This window comes from Rhinolophus hipposideros, assembly GCF_964194185.1.
Source record: "Rhinolophus hipposideros genome assembly, chromosome: 16".
Taxonomy (NCBI): domain Eukaryota; kingdom Metazoa; phylum Chordata; class Mammalia; order Chiroptera; family Rhinolophidae; genus Rhinolophus; species Rhinolophus hipposideros.
In genome coordinates, this window is record NC_138062.1 from 24,197,068 (window position 1) to 24,218,700 (window position 21,633).

The following is a 21,633-nucleotide window of genomic DNA, read 5'->3' on the forward strand; positions in this document are numbered from 1 at the left end:
TTAACAGAGTTCCTTAGAAACTCTTCTGATTCCCATAAAAGCTGCAGAATGATACATTTCCTTGAGACCTACTAAGTCTAGCACTTTGCCTCCCCCCCCCTTTTTTTTTTTTAGCTATAATCGGTGAAAAATATTCATGTGAAAAACATTGCAGTGGCAACAAAGGAAACTTCAGCAGAGTTATCAGACAGATTGCCCAGCATCATTCAAATAAGAGCACAGTGCAGCCTTTTAGCATTCATTAGCTGAGCACGTTAGATGGCATTCATGTTAGTCATTCCTATATCTATCTGTATAATAGATTCGTTACGCTGTTTAGTATTTTAATGGGTAGGAATATATAAATACTTAGATACAGATGTATATTTTAAATATAAAAATATTTTTGACATACTGCCCTATAATGGATCAGTACTAGACAGTGTAGTGTAAATGAAGTGTGCTAGAATTTTAACTGCTCTGTCCAGGGTTAATTTGAAGGGGAAGAATTTGAGGGTTCAGGACGTCTGCAAATAGAGAAAATTATGTTAGAAATCTATAAAATGGTAATTGCATTCCATTAGGATCTAATGGTATTGTGTGCTATTCTCTGGATAGTGAGGTTATGGGTCATTCTTGTTGCCTATAAATTTTTCTATATTTTAGACAATTTCTATGAAAGGTTGTGTTGCATTTATAAAAAGGAAGGAAACTTATTTTGAAAGAATCAATAACCTTAAACCAGCTATTATGCTTATATGGTTTTTGCCAAAGTGAAAATAAGCAAATTGCACAAGGATAAACAATGGCCATTGACTGTTACTTCTCATTACTGTAACTGTTTTGGAAACTTGGCATTGACTCTCCGGATTTCAACATGAATCAGGGAAGGCACTTCTTATTTGTCAGTGACTGTGCATTTTACATACATTTTCTCACTTGATCGTAACAATCTTCATTGCGCTAGCTGTAGAAAGGAAAGAACACAGTGGTTTCAAGACTACATGACAGGGATTAGGAAATCAACATAGGAAGCTGCTTTGGCTGGAAGTTTGTGAGGGAAGAGGGATGGGCATTTGTTCTTTTTAACCCCGTTTTAGTTTGAGACCATGGCAAAATATTCAAGTGGAAACAGTTGGTAGGAAGTTAATGATGTGGGTTTGGAGTTTGGATGAGCAGGGCTTCAGAGATCAAGATTTGGAAGTCACTGCTTTGAAAATAACATCGTCATTGGCATCTTCTTTTGACTTTCCTTACTATAAAAATAAAAAAATAAAATTGCCTTTATTCTCAAGGATTTTATGTTCTTCGATAGCCTAGAGCTATTACTTGTTTTTGGCTTTCCACAGTTGTTATCAAGCTGTCAATTTGAACTCAGTAATCGGCTATGTCTAAAATAGAATCTATAAAAAACTATGACGTTTTTCATCTTTTTTATTTAACTTTTCAAAACTATAAAGAGATCATGTTGATCTTTTTTATTTACTTTAAGCAATAAATAACTATAATTTGGATAAAGACAGATCCATGAGAAAACTTTTGTTTTTTGTTGTTAACTTTTTACCCTTTTCTTTAAAATCTCTAACAAAGGGAAGAAAAGGCAAACCTTTAGGCCACAGAGCTGTCTGTCATCCCTGTTTGCTTTCTTGGCAGTTTGAAATGCCTCAAATCTAGAGGGTTTTTGTTCTTTTGTTAAACTACAGCCGAATTTGTACCTTGACATCTCTTTTAAAGGCAGTTGTCAGGTAATCTACTTAACATTTGAATTTTAACAAAATGTGATATACTCTTTCTATTTCCTAAATATTGTATATTGAATTTTTCTAAACAAAACTTATCAGAAACATCAGTGACTGTGCTGTTTTCTAACTTGATGTCCTGACCAATGCCTTTTCTTTTAAGCTGTTTTTGCGGCTTGGGGAAGGCGGTTGGGGTGCTTTCTTTTGGTTCATATATCATGGCTTTGAAAGTGTCTTCCCATAGCAACACTTCTCTTCTAAAATGAGATGCCAGATAACCAAACACCTAGAATATGCATAAAGTAAAAGCAAATAGTCATTGAGTAAAGAATTAAGAACCATTCCTGTAACTATTGCAATCAATTTTAGTGGACAAACATTGTGAGAATGTTTTTGTTTGTTTCGTTCTTAGAACATGTTTTTAAAATATTTTGAGAGATTGAGAGGTAGATTTGTAGGTATATCTTAGAAAATTGAAGTGTTTATATGTAGTTAGTCTAACCTTCCTTCTCTGGCAAAACAAAGAGAATAGGTGTGTAAAATACACACATTTCTGTCTATGTGCGTGCATTAATGCTGAGTGATATGTGCACATACCTGTATTTGTCACAGATTTCTAACTATTTCTAGAAATAATTTGAATGGAAAACCTTGGATTCTTCTATTTATAATCTATACTCTCTAACCCCCCCCCCCATGATATATTGTGTTTATCTTTAACCTAAACAACCCTTACTACTCTCTAATATTCTTTTCTTCATTTCCTAAACAACACTGAGTTGCATAGCATTAAGGACAAAGTTAATTAGGCTCTTCTAGTGTTTCTCCTTTCATCAATATTTCTCTTTTTCTACACATTTAAATAATATAACGAGCTATTTTGTGGATTAAGGCAGTTTATTTGCCTTTGATTGTTCCTTTCAAGGTCCAAAACAAAACCTAGGCTACTTTTGTAAAGAGAAAGAAAATAGACATTTCTGGTGTTTTGTAGACTCTAAGCAGAGGTGCCTTGGCTTCTTTGACCGCCCTGTTGATGCCTGGCCTTGCTGTTGTTACATGTGTGTAATCATTTAGCAAATGTGCATTTGAATTTCTTCCCAGAATTAGAGGCTCGCTGAAGGCAAGTGAATGAGATGGAAGTAAATGAGAGTCAACTAGCATGGGGTGAAAGGCGAATCCTGATTACTTCACTCTGCTTTAGTGAAGGCAAAGCATCCTCTCTCTGAAATTCTTCTGTTGTCTGCAGTGGTACTGTTTGCATGGAAAGAGAAGGCAAAAACTTAAGAGAAAAATATGCAGATCGTTTTGAGCGAACCATATTTGTTTTTTTTAAACAACTTTTTATATGGCTTGGAACCACATGGAATGTGAAAAAAGTAATTTAAGATTAATGTTTCCCTTAAGATGACTATAATTTAACTTGGGAATGTAGGGAAAAAAAGAAAACCCTGAATGTATCAAAAGATTCAACAAAGTGTTTTAGGGTATAAATAAAAAGTAAGGCTTCCATTAATTTTATTATATTGTTATTTCAAGAAGGACAAAATACACTTTTACTTTAAGGTAATGTCGGTAAATTAGCTATGAATTAGCTATAACCACTACATGCATTGTTTTTTCCATTAATATAGTTTAATGACTTAAAGGATGGCAGTCAGTGGGGGTGGGTGGGCAGGAAAAGATGAACCAGACTTGGGATCTGTCCTGGATATGTATTTGATTAATATAGTTACTTAAATTATTTTTTCTCAAAAATCATAGTCATTCTGAATCTTAGGTTGGTGAAAATAACTGTCGTTTTCACTCACACCGTGTTTCAATATAATCATAATACAGTAATATTCCTGTATATTAGGATTTCTTGTCTAATATATTATGGACTTATTTCATATGCATCTTATTATGAGTTTAACTTTCAGAGGAAAATTCAGTGAACTGAAGTGGTGAGGCAGGAGAAAGAGGAGAATACACAGAATAAAAACGTACAACAGAGTAAACATACTTATGTAATATGAGACAACTGTATATCTAGTTGTGATGACTCAGTGGCTTTATACAAATACGTAATGTAATAGGAAATACTCAAAGCCTAGTTCATTTTTGTAAAAATATGCTGTAAATGTTTGGAAGTGCTTGGAGGGCAAAGGTATTCTTTATTTACTAAAAGTTCTCTTTGAGAGAAAAAAGTATAAACCTCTGAATTTAAAAGAATGGGTATTGGTTGCCAAATTTTAAGGAGCATGTTAATCATTACTTAATATGTATGAGCAGATACATTCGGAAAATCTTTTTACCCATTGACAAAAGAAAATAACCCTAATTTCTTACTCTTGATACTTTTGAAATATTCATTCCAGTGACTTACTGATTGTTGTCTTTACTTCCGTAACTGGAGGCATAAACAGTATTGCCTCTTGGCATTTACTCATAGGTCAAATGAAATTAAGTTCTCTAGGTAAAAGAACCCTAGCTAGCTCTAGGTAAAAAACAAGCATTTATGGATTGACATGTGTAAGTGTAATAAGCAAGCTCAACAACTGTGCCAAATAGGATTACCTACATTTGGATCCTGTGAAACATTCCCTTACTCAGGCAACTTTACTTCCAGACTTAATTCCTGAGTATATTTCATCATGTAATTTGACATAATTTCATGTTGTTACTGTTACTTTTTTCATTCATTTAACAAACTTTTTTTTTAGGTATATACTGTGTGCCAGTGGAGATGGGATAACTTCCCTCCTCCTACCTTATAAATTCTCCTACCTGGGCTAATAATCAAATTAACATGAGACAGATTAACAGAAAAAAATGTCCCAAATTTATTACGATGTATATGCAGAGGTGCCATAAGCATATGAGACCCGAAGAGGCGTTGGGCAGTTGAAGTTTATATGCCATTTTGGACAAAAAAGGGAGGCAGGGGTCTGGGATTTCAAAGAGAAAGTAGGCAATTTACAGGTAAATGAAGAAGAACAAAAGGGGCAAGTAAATTTTTGCTGGGCCACCCAGAAACAATAGCACACAGCAGAGGGATGTTCTGCAAACAGGATTTGCTGGATTTCTCCCCGTCTGCCACAGTTTATATGATAATGCTAAGGTGATACTCTCTTCCTTTAAGCAATTTTTCCGTCTGAATTTCTTTAAGCAGGTAAGGGTTCTTCCTTGTATTTTGTTTCTGAATAACCAGCCTAAAATCAGTATTCCAAAAGGCATAGTTTGGGGTGGCAAAACTTCAGTACCCCCTCACCAGGGAGTGTTCTGGATATTGGTGCTATCCAGTGAGCAAAAGTAAAAACAAGCTCTACCCTCGAAGAGCTTATAGGCTAGTGAAAGAAACAACATTGATGAAATCACACCAAAAATATAGACATATAATTTTGGTTATCACCTGTGTTTTCAAGGAGACGTACGTGATCAGTTAAGAGTAGTCAGGGCCAGCTTCCATGAGAAAGTGGTGTTGAGCATTAGCTAGCTAAAGTGAGAAGCAGAGAGTATTCCAGATAGAAAGAACAGTGTATGTCACAGCCCTGTGGCAGGAAGGGATGTGGTATGTTCAAAGAGCACATGTGGCTAGAGCATGGAGAAGAGCATAGAGGTAAGCAGGGGCCAGACCATACAGGCTTTATAGACCCACGAAGGAAAAGTTTATTTTAGTATCAGTGGGAAGCGATTGAAAGAATTTTTGGCAAATGACAGGACTGAAATATGGAGCTTAGATTTCAGTAGAATCTAAGAGTGAATATAGTAGTTTAGATAAGGGATGATGGGAGCTTGAATAAGGGTGATGGTAGATAAGGGCAATTTGAAAGCCTCCCAGGAGTTACAGCTTTATAATCATGAATTGCTGTTTTTATAGATTTGACCTGCTTCCTTTTTTTCTGGCAGTTATGAGGTGCTTGTGTTTTCTGACGCTTTTTGGTCAGAAGTGATTAACTCATTTGGAGGGTAGGGTCTGGGTTTCATTTTTCTGTTGTATATGTTAGAGGGGAGGGGATTGTTTGGTTCTTTTACGTTGAGTGACTAGGATTGATTTATAAAAATTTACTTAACCATTATTGCAGCAGTGTATCTATTCTGTAAAAATGGTTGGTACCTGTGTACTACTCAAGTCCACATTTCTTTTATATTGCCAAGAACCTTGGGTATCTCCCAAGTCATTGGCCAGGTTTTGTGATAAAGTTGATTTTTTTTTAAGTGATCGGTGTAAAATTTGAACAGATCACTGATAATCTATCTGCATTGTTTTGTTGGTGGTAGCATTGCTGCACTTTCTTTTTAGTTCGTAGTAGTTACAGTCTCTTCAGTTTACTTAAAAGTAAAACCTTTATATAGTATTTCCGAGTAAAATCTTAGAAGACACTCGCAATGTTTAAGAATTTGACTTTGCGTTGTTCTCTTTAACCTTTCCTTGAAGTCCTCTCAGTAATGACTCAGCACTTTCTTGTTGCGTGCGTGTGTGTTTTCCTTCTGTGACTCATCTACATTTTACTTTGTTAGATTAAAAAAAATCGTTTGATTAATAGCTTTCTCCTTTCTTTCTCCGAAACCTTATAGCATTCTGGTTTTCTGTTGTTATTTCTATCTTTAAATTTTCAAAAGAGGCTCTGTTTTAAATTCAGTAAGTTTTTTTATGGTGCTTGTTTTGAGCTATTATAATAATGCCTAATCCTAAAAAATATCGTATGAAGGTATTATGACAAACTCGCTGCTGTCAAATGACTTACAACCTAATGGAGAACGTTGAGTAAAACCTGTTATATACAAAATGCTGAGTTACGCATAAGAAAGAAGAAATACCGAATTTGATAAATCCCTGCTCGGCTAGGTGGCAGCATGGTGGCAGCATGGTGGCAGCATGTCTTGTTCCTTAAACAAGATTGAGGAACAGGAGCATTGGTGGGAAAAGGTCAGAAAAAAAAATTCTTGAAGAAACCCTGGATCATAAGTTTAAATGATTTGTTAACTTTTGGTAAATTTTCTATTCTCATCTTAAAGCAGAGCCTAGTATTACTGCTTGTGGATTTTTTAAAGAAAAATAATCGCTTTATCATAAATCTTAATAAAGACTTTTCCATTTAGTTTATAAACAGTTGTTAGGTACATAGGATCAGAATTTTGTAAGTTGTATAAGAGATTGAGGTCTCAATCTTAAAAACAGAGTTTTCCAAGGTATACTATAGAACCATATTTATGAAGGTAAGCTATTTTGTGAATATGAAGATGAGTGTGAATAGGCCATTGGTTTAACTGTAAGTTCCTGTTGCCCAGTGTCCTAAATCCAGTGAGGAAAGGGTCAATGAGAGGACATCCCTAGTTCTTAACTACTCTTCTGCACCTAAATTGATTTGGAACTAGGAGCTCAGATGCTAGCTTGAATGATTTATGTTACTTAATATTTCCTCCAGCAACTTGAAAGTTTCTTTCTTCCCCTAAGTATTAGTGTAGTGCCCAGAGCCTTCTCCACCTAAAGCACCTGTCACACTGTGCTGTGCTGCCTGCTAATGTTTCTTCCCGTAGAACAGGGGTGTCCAAACTGCGGCCCACGGGCCAACTGTGGCCCATGATCCATTGTTAATTGGCCCGCAGCAAATTCCAAAAATGTATTTAGTTTACTTAAATAAACCAGGTGAGGCAATACGTACTTCACCTCGAGTGAGTGGCCCGGCTGTTTGTGTATTTTACCGCATATGGCCCTTGGTGAAAAACGCTGAAAAAAGTTTGGACACCCCTGCTCTAGAACTAAGCTCCATGGATGATCTGTAGAGCCTTCCCTTCCTACAGCAACGGAATTGATAGTACTCTTTGAGTAGTCTGTATGTGCAGGAAGCTCTACATAAGTATTTTATGTAACATTTATAGGTATATCCATCTAATCTGTGACCTAGGTGATCAGGTACTAGTATACAGATGATGATGCTGACATTCAGAGAGGTGAAGTAACTTGCTCAGAGCTTCACAGCCAGACTAGGAGTCAAATGTAGAACTGTTTGACTTCATAGCCTGCTTTTAGTTAAGAGACATGAAGTTACAATGCTGCTCCAAGTAAGGTTCTTAAAATAGCAGAGAAAGAAGATAGATTCTTGTAAAACACAAGCCATATTGGTCACGTCTCAAGCTGGAGCTCTTGGAAGGATGGGAGGAAGGGGAGGGAGCTAACAATGGAAACCATAGAATAAAAAGTCAACAGACATTTTTGCTAAGGAGGAGAAAACCTGTGCATTGAGAATTTTATGTACCATTGAATAAAGAATTGTAAGACATTACCACAGTTCTGTGACCTGCTGTTACTGGAGTTTACAGATTGATTTCATCAGTTATCTTCTTGTCAATGGTGGACTGCCCGTTTTTCCCTCTTACGGTGATTTTTTTTTTTTTACCTGCTTGCCTGCTTGTAGTGATTTGTTGAAACCTATCCCAGTGAGTCAGAAAAATAAAATCTGTTCTTTCACCTCCACTTGTAGTTCATATTTGTCTTTCCTTCTCTGACTCCCAGTGCCCACACCCTTATTTTTGATAGTGCCTTAACTGGTAGTTGCTGTGGCATGACAGGCATTTCCAAATCTATTACAAAGTAATACAATCACAAACCCAATGAAAGATTAAGATAGGTATACTTTCCTGTTTGTTACTCTTCTGGTCTCTTACTTACTGAAAAGGGGTCAATGATGGGCAGAGGAATGTGTAATTACACATTTTTAAATAGAAGGGGGTAAAGAAAGGAGTTAATACTTTACATATTAATGGTTGGAGACATCTCACTAAAGAACAATTTTCTTCCAGGTTTGACTCACCTGTTTAAGCCAAGCTACTACCCCACTATTGTACACGTAATATTAACACCAATTTATGGAATTATTGGGAGAGCCAATAATTAGTTTAAAGAATTTAACAATTGTAAATATAATTAAAACTAATAACTTTTAGCTAGCAATTGCCTCTTTTCCTCAATTACTTCAGTATCTCTGTTAAGGTATATAATCTAAATTTGATTTGTAAAGAAGTTCATTTGGTAGAAGTGAAGTGCCTTTTTATGGATTTGATGCCTATGAAGTAATACTTCAAGTTTTTCAGTCAGTAACTTTTTGTAAATGGTATTTATCTTAAATTGATACATGCTGTGTAGGCAGGAGAAAGTTTTCAGTGTAATCCACTTGGTATCATCTATCATCAGTCCTGCTCTTAAAATTCTCTTACCCAGTTTCTATTTAAAACCCCAACTTGTCTCTGCCTTAGTAGTCAGTGTTGAAGTTTGTTTTGCCCTTTAACAATTAAAGTATTGTGCGCTACTTTTTAGGTCATTCACCAGATGTTGCTATAGTGGTTTTGCTTATGTCTGATCTGGGTTGCTCATTGTTTGGCAGATCTTTATGAAAGTCCTTTGTAATTGAGTTCACAGTGATTTCATGTATTTGTAAATTACTATAATTGTTTCTGATGTTAGGTTTTGAAAATTTGTCAAATTTGTCGTCATCCCATTTCTGGCCAGAATTGTTACCTCTGTCTTCTTTTGCTCCTATTTTAAATTTCTGCTTTTCTGTTGTATTGTATTTATCCCTATAACCACTTTAAATCTTTTCTAAGTTAGGACATACATCAATAAATAGTTCCATATAGATTTTTTTCTTGCTCTGTAATTATGAAAAGAGTATATGAAAGTTTAATATTGTGTTCTTCATCATTTTAGAAAGAAATTAACTTTCATTTCTTTCATCTGCTCCAACTCGCGTGTTAGATCCTTGTCCCGAGGATGTTTAAAGGCAATTTCAGGGCAGAGATAAAATTAGGAAGGAGCTTCAAGTATTTATTTCCTACATTTCTACCTTTCCTTTAAAAGTGCTCTGTAATCTCTTTTTTTTCAGACTTTGTTTAAAAGCTTTCCAAAATGTTTATTGCCTTATGAATAGAGGCGGGTTGGAATAGGTGAAAGAGCATGGGCCAGTCTTGGATGAAGACATTCCTGACTTCTCCAGCTCCCAGCCCATCTGCTTCCTAGTCTCACCTTAGGCAAGTTACTTAACTGTCTCAGTCTGCTTTTTTTAAAGGAGAGAATAGAAGACTGTACAGAGTAGATATAAGGGCAACATATTATCTGTCACATAGGAAGTGCCTCACAAAAGTTAGGCATCCACCATATCAAAGAATAGTCTACCAAAGATATTTGTTTCTTTGATTCTGTGTGCTCATCACTTCTCATGATCGGAGAGCATAAATATAGAAGTAAATTGAAAAAGTGTAATGACCCTAAAATATTTCCTCGAACATTTTGGCTTTTTTGCCCAAAAGTAGGGTTTGACCTTTCTCCCGCCTCACTTTCTTCCTTTCTCCCTAAGCCAGTTCTGTTTGACAAACCAGAATCTTTCCTAGACTGACCTTTACAAAACCAAATAGCCTAGTAAAATGAACCTGATAAACGAGCCAAGTAACTTAAAATAATACTTTTAAGTCTTGTTAAAACACCTTATATATAGTGATAACAGCACAGCCATTTACCAAGATTGCAAAACTTAGTTATCTTTAAAATTGTGTTGCAGCTGCTTTCCTAATATTACTTAATTCTTCCCTTTAATTGGTAATAATTTATATTTATTTAACAACCAAAATATTCTCAGAATTCCTTGTGGCATACCAGTCAGAACTGCATTGAAGACATTTTATGAATACGTATTATAGTGTAAATTTGTTCATCAAAAATAGCCAGAAAAGCAAAATACTTGTTTTTAATTAATTTCATTTAGAAAGTATATTCATATCAAAAATCGATCTATTAGTTTATTTTAATTTCCCTTTCTTTTTTTTAGTAATGTTTTAATTGGATAAAAGAGTCAATACCATTCTTATTTAAATTTGTATCTGATTTTGAAGACATACTACCAAAACTAAAACTTGTACTAGGATAACACTTACATAATTAGTGCTAATAGAAAAATGAGGGTAAGTTACCTCTTTTGGTATAAAATAGCTCCTGCGATTAAAGTGACAATGAAATTTTAAACTTTATTTCCATAATTATAATGAAAACCTGTGAATCCCCGAAGCCTCTCTTTATGCCATGGAACTGCTCTGAAGTGTGTGCTTTTAAAGGCTTTACACATCAACCTTCTCACAATTACTGGGTAATGTTTTTGTGAAATGGGTATTGTATCATTTTGTTGTGAAAACTAGAATTCAGTCCTAAAAAGCACCTACTTTCCTTGGTTTCCTGTGGATTAAGTTTCACTGGGGGTTAGGAGACCATTTTGAAAACACCTGGTTTGAGGCTTTTTAGTGAGCTACCAAGATTTCTTCAGCTACAAAAAGAGGTGTGTGTCTGTGTTGGGTTTGTCATCTACCCCAAGGAATGGGGAAGCTGGCTTATGTTGACATTTGTAGTCTTAGCTAAAGATTATCTAATGCCCTTTCCACTTTTTTTAAAAATTTTTTATTGGGGAATATTGGGGAACAGTGTGTTTTTCCAGGGCCCATCAGCTCCAAGTCGTTGTCCTTCAATCTGGTTGCAGGGGGCACAGCCCACTATCCCATGTGGGAATCAAACCAGCAACCTTATTATTGCGAGCTCATTCTCGAACCAACTGGGCCATCAGGCCACTCCCTCCACTTTCTTTCTTACTCTCTAACTTTCTAGACTGTTGTAACAGCTCTCTAGAGATCCAATACATGGATCAAATCCTGTACTCTGCTTTTATTGTCTCCTCTAATTCTAAAGCATGAGAATTAAAATTCAAGTCAAAACATTTGTGTGACTCAAAGAGCAATAAATTGGCTAAAACCTATTTCTGAAAATGAGTATTTCACGCTAAACATACAGAAGCCCCTAGTTGCTCTGTAATTCCAGGAGCCAAGTATCAGCTGAAATAGGTAAAACAAGAAAAACCAAATTATAATCATAGAGCAAGGTAGAAAATTACTTTATAACCCAGGTAGGCTACAAGTGTGAAAGCCTTAAAAAAAAAAAAAAACTCTAAAAGAGGAACCGTTTCTTATCCTTAAAAATAAATAGGAATATGGCTGGCCAGATGGCTCAGTTGGTTAGAGCGCGAGCTCTGAACAACACGGTTGCCAATTTGATTTGCCAGTTTGATGGGCCCGTGAGCTGCGCCCTCCACAACTAGATTGAAGACAACAGGCTGCCCCTGAGCTTCTAGAGGGGCAGCCAGATGGCTCAGTTGGTTAGAGTGCAAGCTCCTAACAAGGCTGCCGGTTCCCTCCTGCAATTAAAGATTGAAAACGGTGACGAGACTTGGAGCTGAGCTGCACCTTCCACAACTAGACTGAAGGACAACGACTTGTTTGGGCCCTGGAGAAACACTGTTTCCCAGTATTCCCCAATAAAAAATAAAAAACAAACTTAAATAAATAAATAGGAATATTATTTCTCTATTGAGAAAAAGAAGGCTATTTTTGAGAGCTCTTTGAGTTTCCAAATATATGTATACCTCTATTTAGAAAGCAGTTACTTTTTTCAGAAATTTTATTAGCAGGGAACCATAAAAATTATCCTGATCTCTGTTTCTTCATGATGCAAATGAGAAGAGAGTAAACTTGTAGTAAACTTGGGGCAGATATGGGAATGGAGCCCGATTTTTCCTGTGTCTTTTATTATCCTTCAGCTATATTAGCTTTCTTCTGCAGTTAACAAGAGTCTCTACAGGCAAAAAAAAAAAAAAAAAGATTATTTACTTAATGGACAGAGAATGTAGAAAATCAGTAAGTGGTTTAGTTTGTCGTAAATTTGCCTTGTTCCTGATCTGGATAATGCCATTTTAGAGAAGGAAATTTTACTTAAGTGTGGTTTGAAAAAATTCAAAATGCATCACATAGCAGGAGTTCATGAGGATTGTAACATCGTATTTTAGGGACAGATATGAGTTTTCTTGAATTCTCTGAGGTCCATTACTTCAGGCTCTACAAGTAAAGGTGAACGTCTTGGTTATAAACAGAATTGATTTATGGCTATACAAAGAATTAGAATCTGGAAAGATTATTTGAAATTTTCTAATTTAGTTTCATTTTCAGATCTATTAACTCATCTTTATATTTTTTGATCTTATATCTGAAATGAGTCATAAAGCTTCATTATTTTCCTGTTTTCTTTATCTTTAAAAAAAATTACATTTGATATACATATAAAATAATATATGTAATGTGTATTTAAGTTATAAAGCATAATAATATAATGAACTTCTGTGACCCCACCACCCAACCCAAGAACTAGAGCATTACCAATGATTTGTGCCTTTCTGTGTGTTCCTTCCTTGACCCATTCTCTTGCCCCCATACCTTACATTCTGTCCATTCATTTTACTCTTAAAGGCCATTTGCATTGTTTCTGTGTCTGCTATGAATGTTCCTGACCATGTCTATTAGGAAATTGTGAGTGTGCAACTTTGTAAGATAAAGCCAGATTGTTTTCCAATGTGGATGTACCAATTTACGTTCCCACCAGCAGTGTGTACAAGATCCCTTTGGTCCACATGCTCTCCAAACGAAGTGAGTAAAATGGTATATTTTTGTGCGCTCCTCATTTTTTATTTCCCTCATTATTTATTGACCATGTTTATTTCTTCCAGTATAAAACGCCAATTTATGCCTTTGCCCATACTTCCACTGGGTTGTTGTTTTCCTGATTTGTCAGCGTTCTTTATATATTTTTATACAAATATTGTTTTGGTTATGTGTTATGGATATCCTCTATCATTTTGTGACTTGTGATTTTTACCCTCTTTACAATGGCTTTTGACAAACCAAAGGTCTTAAAGCAGCTTAAATTATCAATCTTATATTGTTCATGCCTTTTGTGTCCTATTTAAGAAATCTTTTCCAACCCAGCATTATAAGATTTTTGGCTATATTTTCTTCTAAAAGTTTTCGATTTTTTTGGTTTTTGCAATTCCAAATCCACCCTGAGCTGATTTATTTATAGTACTATGTGAGTTAAGGTATCCAGTTTTCTCCCCACATGGATAACCAGTTTTCCTAGCACCACTGTTTTTCCCTACGGCATTACCAAAGTATAATTGACATGCATTACTGCACACATTTAAGGTGTACAATTGGACGAGTTTTGATAATATGCAGACACCTGTGAAACCATCACCAAAACAAGACAATAAGTTCATCAGCCCCAAAAGCTTTTTTGAGCTCCTTTGTATTCCAAACCCTCATTACCAGGCAACTATAAATTAGTTGGTATGTTCTAAATTTGACATAAATGGAATCAAACAGTTTCTACTCTTTGTTTTCTGGTTTGTTTCACTAAGCATAATGTTTTTGTGATTCATTCATGTTGTATATATATCAGTTCATTTCTTTTTTTATTGCTGAGTAATACTCCATTGTATAGAAATGCCACAATTTACCTATTAAGCCATTGATACACATATGGGTTGTTTCCAGTTGTAGGCTATTACAAATAAAGCTTCTATGAACATTCATGCACAGGTCTTTGTGTGGACATACACTTTCATTCCTCTCAGGTCAGTACTTAGGAGTGGAATAGCTGTATATACACATGGGAATAGTAAGTTCATGGTTAACTTTTGAAGAAACTGGCAGGCTTTTCCAAGGTGGTTGTACCAGTTTACATCCCCACTATCGTGTGTGAGAGATCCATTTGCTCCATCCTCACCAATAAGGTGTAGTTACTCTTTAATTTTAACCATTCTGGTGGGTGTGTAGTAGCATCTCATTGTGGTTTTAATTGGAATTTCTCTAATAACTTAAGACATTGAGTATCTTCATGTGTTTGTCTGCCATATGCCTATTTTCTTTGGTGAAATGCCTATTCAAATCTTTTCCCCATTTTTTCAGTTGGGTTTGTCATCTTATTGAATTGTAAGAATTCTTTATGTATTGTGGCATCAGGTTCTTTGTCTAAAACATGTTTTGCAAATATTGTCTCCCAATATGTGGCTTGCCTTTTCATTTATATAAGTGTCTTTTGAAGAGAAAAATATTTTGATTTTGATGAAGTCCAGTTTATTAATTTTTTAAAAATAATTTATGCTTTGCACTATTTAAAAATCTTTGCCAAACCCAAGACCATTAAGATTTTCTTCTTATTCTGAGAAGTTTTATAGCTTTTAGCTCTGATTTAGGCCTGTGATCCATTTCAAAGTGAATTCTGTAGATGTTGTAAGGTATAATGGTCAAGGTTCATTTTTCATGACTCCATCCTTGGATCTGTTTTCTGTCTATCCACACTCGCTTGATGAGTTTTTCTAATCAGGTGGCTTTGCATACCATCTGTGTATTGATGTGTTATATTGACTCCCATTTTACATTTCCAGCCCTGACTGATATCCTGAACTCTATCCAGTCTCAAAAATGCAGCTACCTACTCAACATTTCCAAGTGTGTGCCTGAAAGGCATCTGAAACTTAACTTATCCAAAACTGAGCTGTTGAAATCCACCTTTCCTCCAAACTGCCCCTTTTTTTCATTGTGCTTCAGTAAATTTCACATCAGTTTCTGTCTTTGAAAAGGAAATAATTGTGTTTCTTCTTTCACACTCACAACACTTCTCAAACTCTTCTCACACCAGATATGTGGGATTTCTTTCCCCACACTGACCAATTCTGTGGACACCAGCGGGGTATTCTACAATTCAGGTCAGCCTGACACTGTGGACAGCACCACCACCATCACCACCACCACCTTCAGACACCAGTTGAAAGTCCAGGTTGTCACTTGGGCATCTTTCCACAACCCTCTCCTCAGGTTCAATCATTTCCTAGAGTGGCTCACAGAACTCAGGAAAACAGTTTATTACTTAATAAAAAGTTTAGTACAAATATTAAAGAATACAAATAAACAGCCAGATGAAGAGGAGGTACACAGGGCAAGGTCTGGAAGGGTCCTGAGTACAAGAGCTTCAAGGGTCCTGAAGACAAACTCCCCATGGAGTTTGGGGTGCTCCACCCTCCTGGCATGTGGATGCGTTCACTAACCCAGGTGCTCTCCAAACCCCGTACTCAGGATTTTTATGGAGGCTTCATTACATAGGCACAATTGATTGAATTATCGTCTGTTGGGGATTAATTCAATCTGCAGCCTCTCTCGCCTCCCTGGAGTTTTGGGCTGTAGAGGTGAAAATTCCCAACCTCTAATCACAATTTAGTTCCCCTGGCAACCAACCCCCATTCTGTGGTTATCTAGGGAGTTTCCAAAAATCTCATTAACATAAAGTGGGGTGTAGTTGAAAAGGACTCATTGTGAATAACAGATGACACTCCTTTCACCCTTTAGCTCTGTGGCTATTGCAGAAACAAGGCAAGAGACCAAGTATTATAACAAAAGATGCCCCCATCTATCTTATCACTTAGGAAACTACAAGGGTTTTAGGTACTCTGTGCCAGGAATGAGGAAGAAAACGAAGTATATGTTCCTTATTATGAATCACACTATCATAATCTTACTTCTTACAAGTTGCTAATCAGTCGGTTCTAAGTAAATGAAAGTATATCTTACTATACACGAGAAGTGTCGTTTGAAGATTTGACTGTCAACTAGGTGAACTTAGATTGCACTGAAACTGAATGAGTACTTATTCTGTGTCAGTGTGCTAGGTGGTATCTCGTGTCGTTTAACCCTTACAACAGCACTATAGATTCGGTGTGGTAACGGCACCCCTGATAAACAGATAAAGACCTTGGCCAATGAAGTTGGAAGTAGCCTGTGCCTGGTGTCACAAAGAAACTAGAAAGTGGTACAAGCAAGATTGGCATGCGTGCCTCCTGATTCCAGAGCTCTTTCTGGTAATTTCTATAAAGGAAGAGTAATGGGGATATGTTACTAATGACCTGATTAATAACAACACAAATTTGGGAAGGCTGTGACCAGTATCAGACTATGCCTAATGCAGGTCTTCCCAGAGAAGTGGAAGTAAAAGTTTTCAAAGATACTATATTACGTTAACTCCAAAACTGCGGTTAGATCTTGGGGCTGATTATAGCAGTTTCCCCTCTCGTTTGAATCCGTGCTCTCTAGCTGCTTTCTCTCAGTTTCTCCCCTGACTCCTACCCTCGCCAGGTACAGGCTTCTCTTCACTCCCTTTATTTATCACCCACTTAGCCTATCCTCTCTGCGAGCCTCTCGACCTTTAGATTTCCTCCTTGTCGCTGTGTTATCAAAAACCCTGATTCCTTGCTCGGAAACTTCATTCTTAACCTTTTTCATAGATATACCACTTAACCTTTTGCTGTATAACAAGACACCCAAAACTTAGTGACCTAGAACAACAGTGATTTATTATTTCTAACAATTATGTGGGTTGGATAGGTGGGTTCGTCTGGGTTCGCTTTCAGCTGGAAGGCCTGCTGGGTGCTGGGCACAGCTGGAGTGGACTGGTCCTCTCTCCCTGGGGGCTGTCATCCTGAAGGAGGCTAGACTGGGCTTCCTCTCAAGGTGGTGTTTATCAGGCCTCCTTTTCTAATGTTATATGGCCAAGCTCACTTTCATTTGGTAAAAAACAAAATTCCACCGGATAAATTTGGAGATCTAATTGGCTTTACTAAGTGATTCATGAATCAGGCAGCATCCCATCTAACAACTAACTAGAAGAGTGCTCCAAGGGGTCCATTGTACAAAATGGGAGGATTTTATATGCAGGAAGAGCGTTGACTAAGAGTGGATTATTTCAGGCAAGTATACCTTCCCCTAAGGGGTAGGGGGTCTTATCAGGCAGATTACCTCACTAGAGTGGATCAGAAAATTTCAGATTGATGAGTTTAAAGTTCCACTCCTGGGAGAGGCTGAAACTGCAATTAGGTTAAGTGTTAAATCCAGGTTTGGTATCATGGGCTTTTAGCACAAGCGAGGCACGCCATCTTGAGTTTGCGGGGTTTTTTTCTTTTTAACACATTGAAGAATACTCTCCAAAGGTGTGGATATTGAGAGAGGTGATTCTTTGGGGCCATTATTGTAACTGTCTACTATGTATAGAATACTTCACTCACCTCCTAAATTACCATCTAGAAACCCGCTTTTCCTGTAATTATCCTATTAACTAAATAATTGCCTCGTGGTTGAGTCTTATCATCCTTTGAATATCCCCCATGTGTCAAAACCAGGGGCAAGGTAGGTAGAGCTCTCATGTCCCAATGTTCTCCAGCCTATCTTGGAAAAACCCTCTTCTCTCCACAGTACGTGCGGTTTTTTAAGTTAACTTGATGTATTTCTACTACCCATTTATCAGTGATCATCATTTTGTGCCTTGCTTACCCTCGTGTTCTTGTATCCTTGTACAGTGCCTGACAGTGAAATGTTTAGTTGTGGTCCTTGCTGCAACTGGTACCAAAGGTTTTCGTTTAGAAAGCTTGCAGGCCTCAAATGCCTGACCAGATAAATTCAAGATATACCTCTTTTAGTTCGTACAGATATTGTTAGTTTTCATTGCTTCCTGCTATCTGGCCCTCTTAAACTATATTCCTGCCAGAAACTTTCTTTGTCAGAGGAGAGAAAATTCCTTTTGTTTTTAACAACTGCTACGTGAACAGCAGCATCAGGCACCCTAAAGGTTTGAGTAGTGAGAGGTGAGCCCAGCTTCGGACGAATCCCTAGGGTGTCACTGCTGATCTGGTTTCTTGCTCCCCCGTCCCTTTCCCCATCCCCTAAGAGTGTCAGCTCGTGAGGAACGGCGTTTTTTCCTATATCCCCAAAACCTAGAACAGTACCTGGAACATAGAAGAAGGGACTTAATTAATATTCGTTGAATGAATAAATGAATGGGATAAAAAGATATCTAAAATATTTCAAGTAAAAACCAATTACTGAAAGTGTGCATAGTGCATTCCATTTGTATTTTTAAAGATTGTATAAAATTTCTCAAAGAATACACCATAAAATGTTTTGTAGTGTTCTCTCAGTTGTGAGGGGAGGGAAGTAAGTACAGAGAGAGGATCGAGAGATTTTAATTTATAATTTTGAGCATATGTTATTTTTATATGTTAATTTTAAAAATAAAGACTTTACAAATCAAAAATATCCAATATAAACATGTTGGGTTATTTCCTTCATAGAGGTAGGTAGATGAAGAAATGGCTTGAGAGACTATGCATGTGTGTGTTAATGTGTGTATAATATAGTAAATACAGATGTCATATATATAAAATGTTATATCCTATTTTTTTACTTAGCACATATATCAGACATTTTTACATCATTAAAAATTATTGAAGTTCAGTTTCAATGAAAATTGGATTGGATGGTTAAATAAGAGTATATTTTGTACTTTCTCTATCAAAAATTTTACAGCTATAAATAAGACCCCTGGAAACAAGTCTTTGTGATGCTTTGCTGATTTCTTTAAGAAAGATTCATAGAGATCGTGTTATTTGGTTAAAAACATCCTCCTGATATCATTACAAGAAATAAACAATTGAAAGTAACTGAGAGTCATATGAACCTTAAATAAATTGGCTTTCTGGACAGCACTTCCTGCCATTTTCTTGATTCTTTGCAGAGAACTGCCATATTTAGAAGTACAGTCTGCTCAGTTTTACATAAAGTTTAGCTTAATGATGTTCATACTTGGTATGTAACTATATGTAATATAGAGATCATTTATATATAATTTTCCTTCTTCAGTGTTTGATTTTTAATAGTCTTAGTTTGAGAGATTGAGTGGCGTTTTTAATTAATGCCCTCAATAATGTTTAAAAATGGTTAACAGTACAAGTGTGCCTCAGAGATACCGCAGGCTCGGTCCCACACTCCGCAATAAAGTGAGTCGTTAGCTTTTTGCTGGTGGAGGGTTTTGCCTTCACTTTGTAAAAAATGCAACATCTGTGAAGTGCAGTAAAGTGAACCACAATAAAACGAGGTATGCCTATACATATTTAGCTTCTTAAACTAACCTATTCCCTTTAGGGAAATTAAGTCATCAAAGGCTCAGTGACCTTGCAAAGCAGTGTACTGTACGTGTGCGTGAATTAACTTTGTATTATTGAAACAGCTTTTCCTAAAGAGAGAGACACTAATTAAGACATGTAATAAATCACCTTATATTTCACTGTCATTTGTGTTAATGCTTGGTCTTGTAACTCTGCCCTGTTCACAGGTCAAAGTATTGCACAACCAGCTGGTCCTTTTCCACAATGCCATTGCCGCTTACTTTGCTGGGAATCAGAAGCAGCTTGAACAGACACTTAAACAGTTCCATATCAAATTGAAAACTCCTGGAGTGGATGCCCCATCTTGGCTTGAAGAACAGTAAAATCACTCCTAAAGAAAAAAAAAAAGAAAGTCACGTTGTCATATTTCTAAACAGACCTAATAAGAATTAAGCAGAGTTGGGGAAAAGAAGGGGTGACAACGATTGTAGAGATTCTTGCACAAACAGTTTTAATTTTTTCCCTTTTTCATATTTTAACAAAACTGCTAAATTGGATGGGAACATGGGTGGTTTTAATCTAAGCAGAATTTCTATAATCTGAACACAAAAATTTTCCTTTTTGAGAAATCCTTTTGTATTGTGAGGGTTGATGGCTATTTCTGTAGTTTGAAACCATCTAATGTAGATTTGCACTGACCAGATAAAAATTCAAGGTTTTTGGTCCTGGAAATGATGAGGGCCAGTTGTAACTTTTCCAAAGGGAGGTTTACATGATTTATATCAACATCAGATATTTTATATATGAATATATTAAACGTCTTCAAGAGATTCATTTTCATGTATTGTCTTAAAGAAAAAGAACCTATTTTGCAGAGTAAAATTATATGATGTTCCTGCGGCATTCACGCAGAGGTGGCCACTCTAATGAATGATTGGCTTGTGGAGTTGTGGCAGATACCTTTTTAAAAATGAATCTGTACCACTGTAATTTTGTTTAGACTTTTTTTTTTTTAAGACGCAGGGATCACACTGTCATTTCTATGAGGCATTTGAGCTTATGAATTTGCATCATCCAAAGTCATAGGACGGTTGTGTTAGCAGTTTCGTTTGATTCATAAAGAAACCTGCTTAAGAGAATTTTTTTTGACAGGTGGATTTGGGAATAGAAATTCTTGATGGTTCCTAGGATAGAAATCTGTGCTTAGAAAGCTAAAAGTTTGGTAAATTCCATTTTGACAGAAGTGAACTCCTAGACAGCTTTCATTGACTTCCATATGTAACAATACCGGTTAAGCCTTAAATCACAGATATGTGCCTTCTCAGATACAGTAATTCTCATTCAACCAATGTACATAATCCTAAGGAAATCCGTTTCAGATAATGTACGACGTGTCTGTTCCTTCCTTGGAAAGGAGCACTGTGTATACCTGTTGAGTTTCTTTGTATTTGTTAAACCACATTTAGGGTTTATGGTGAAACCAACTTTTGATTGTTTGGTTTTCCTTCGTTCCTCTTGTGGAATGGGAAGACGGGGATTATTTTCATTTGAGTAATGGAAAGGCATATGGGCCATTGTGGTGGTGGCAACAAGAAGGGGATTGGTGAGACCATAGCTGTCGTAGTTGCTCAGCACTGTTTTTGTGGTATGTGGTTCGCCTTTCAGCTTTGTGGTTGTATCAGGAACATAATCCTTTTTAAATATAAGTTCTTCTGATTTTTGTCATAGATTTAAATTAATATTTTGAGAGGTATCCCTTCATCTGTTCATTTCTTTTGTGTTGAAATGAAGTACTTAAAATTACTGTTATACATGAACTTTGTGGACTGTAAGATTTGTTATATATGTTCAAATGCCTTCTAGCTGGCTTTTAAAATAATACGCCTGTTTCCAGTGCTTAATACAATGTAATGTGATTGTAAATCATAAACCTGTTTTAATCATTCCCTCCTGTATATTTGTACTCAGAGAGCCTTATTTTATTCTTCCAGCAGAATTACTACTTGTGATAGTGCATTTACATTCCCCAGAATGTGCCTCTGGTGTGAATTTTGTATTCTTATTAAAAGTGTTTGCTGCAGTGC

The 21,633-nt window shown here is 36.3% G+C and overlaps 1 protein-coding gene across 1 annotated transcript in view; it reads left to right on the forward strand.

Annotated features, from left to right (window-relative positions):
- The window catches only part of ARFIP1 (ARF interacting protein 1), an 82,861-nt gene extending 61,228 nt beyond the window's left edge, over window positions 1–21,633 (forward strand). The window contains 1 exon segment of the mRNA XM_081076773.1: window positions 19,777–21,633. Coding sequence (XP_080932899.1) covers window positions 19,777–19,932 — 156 coding nt within the window. The 3' untranslated portion in view covers window positions 19,933–21,633.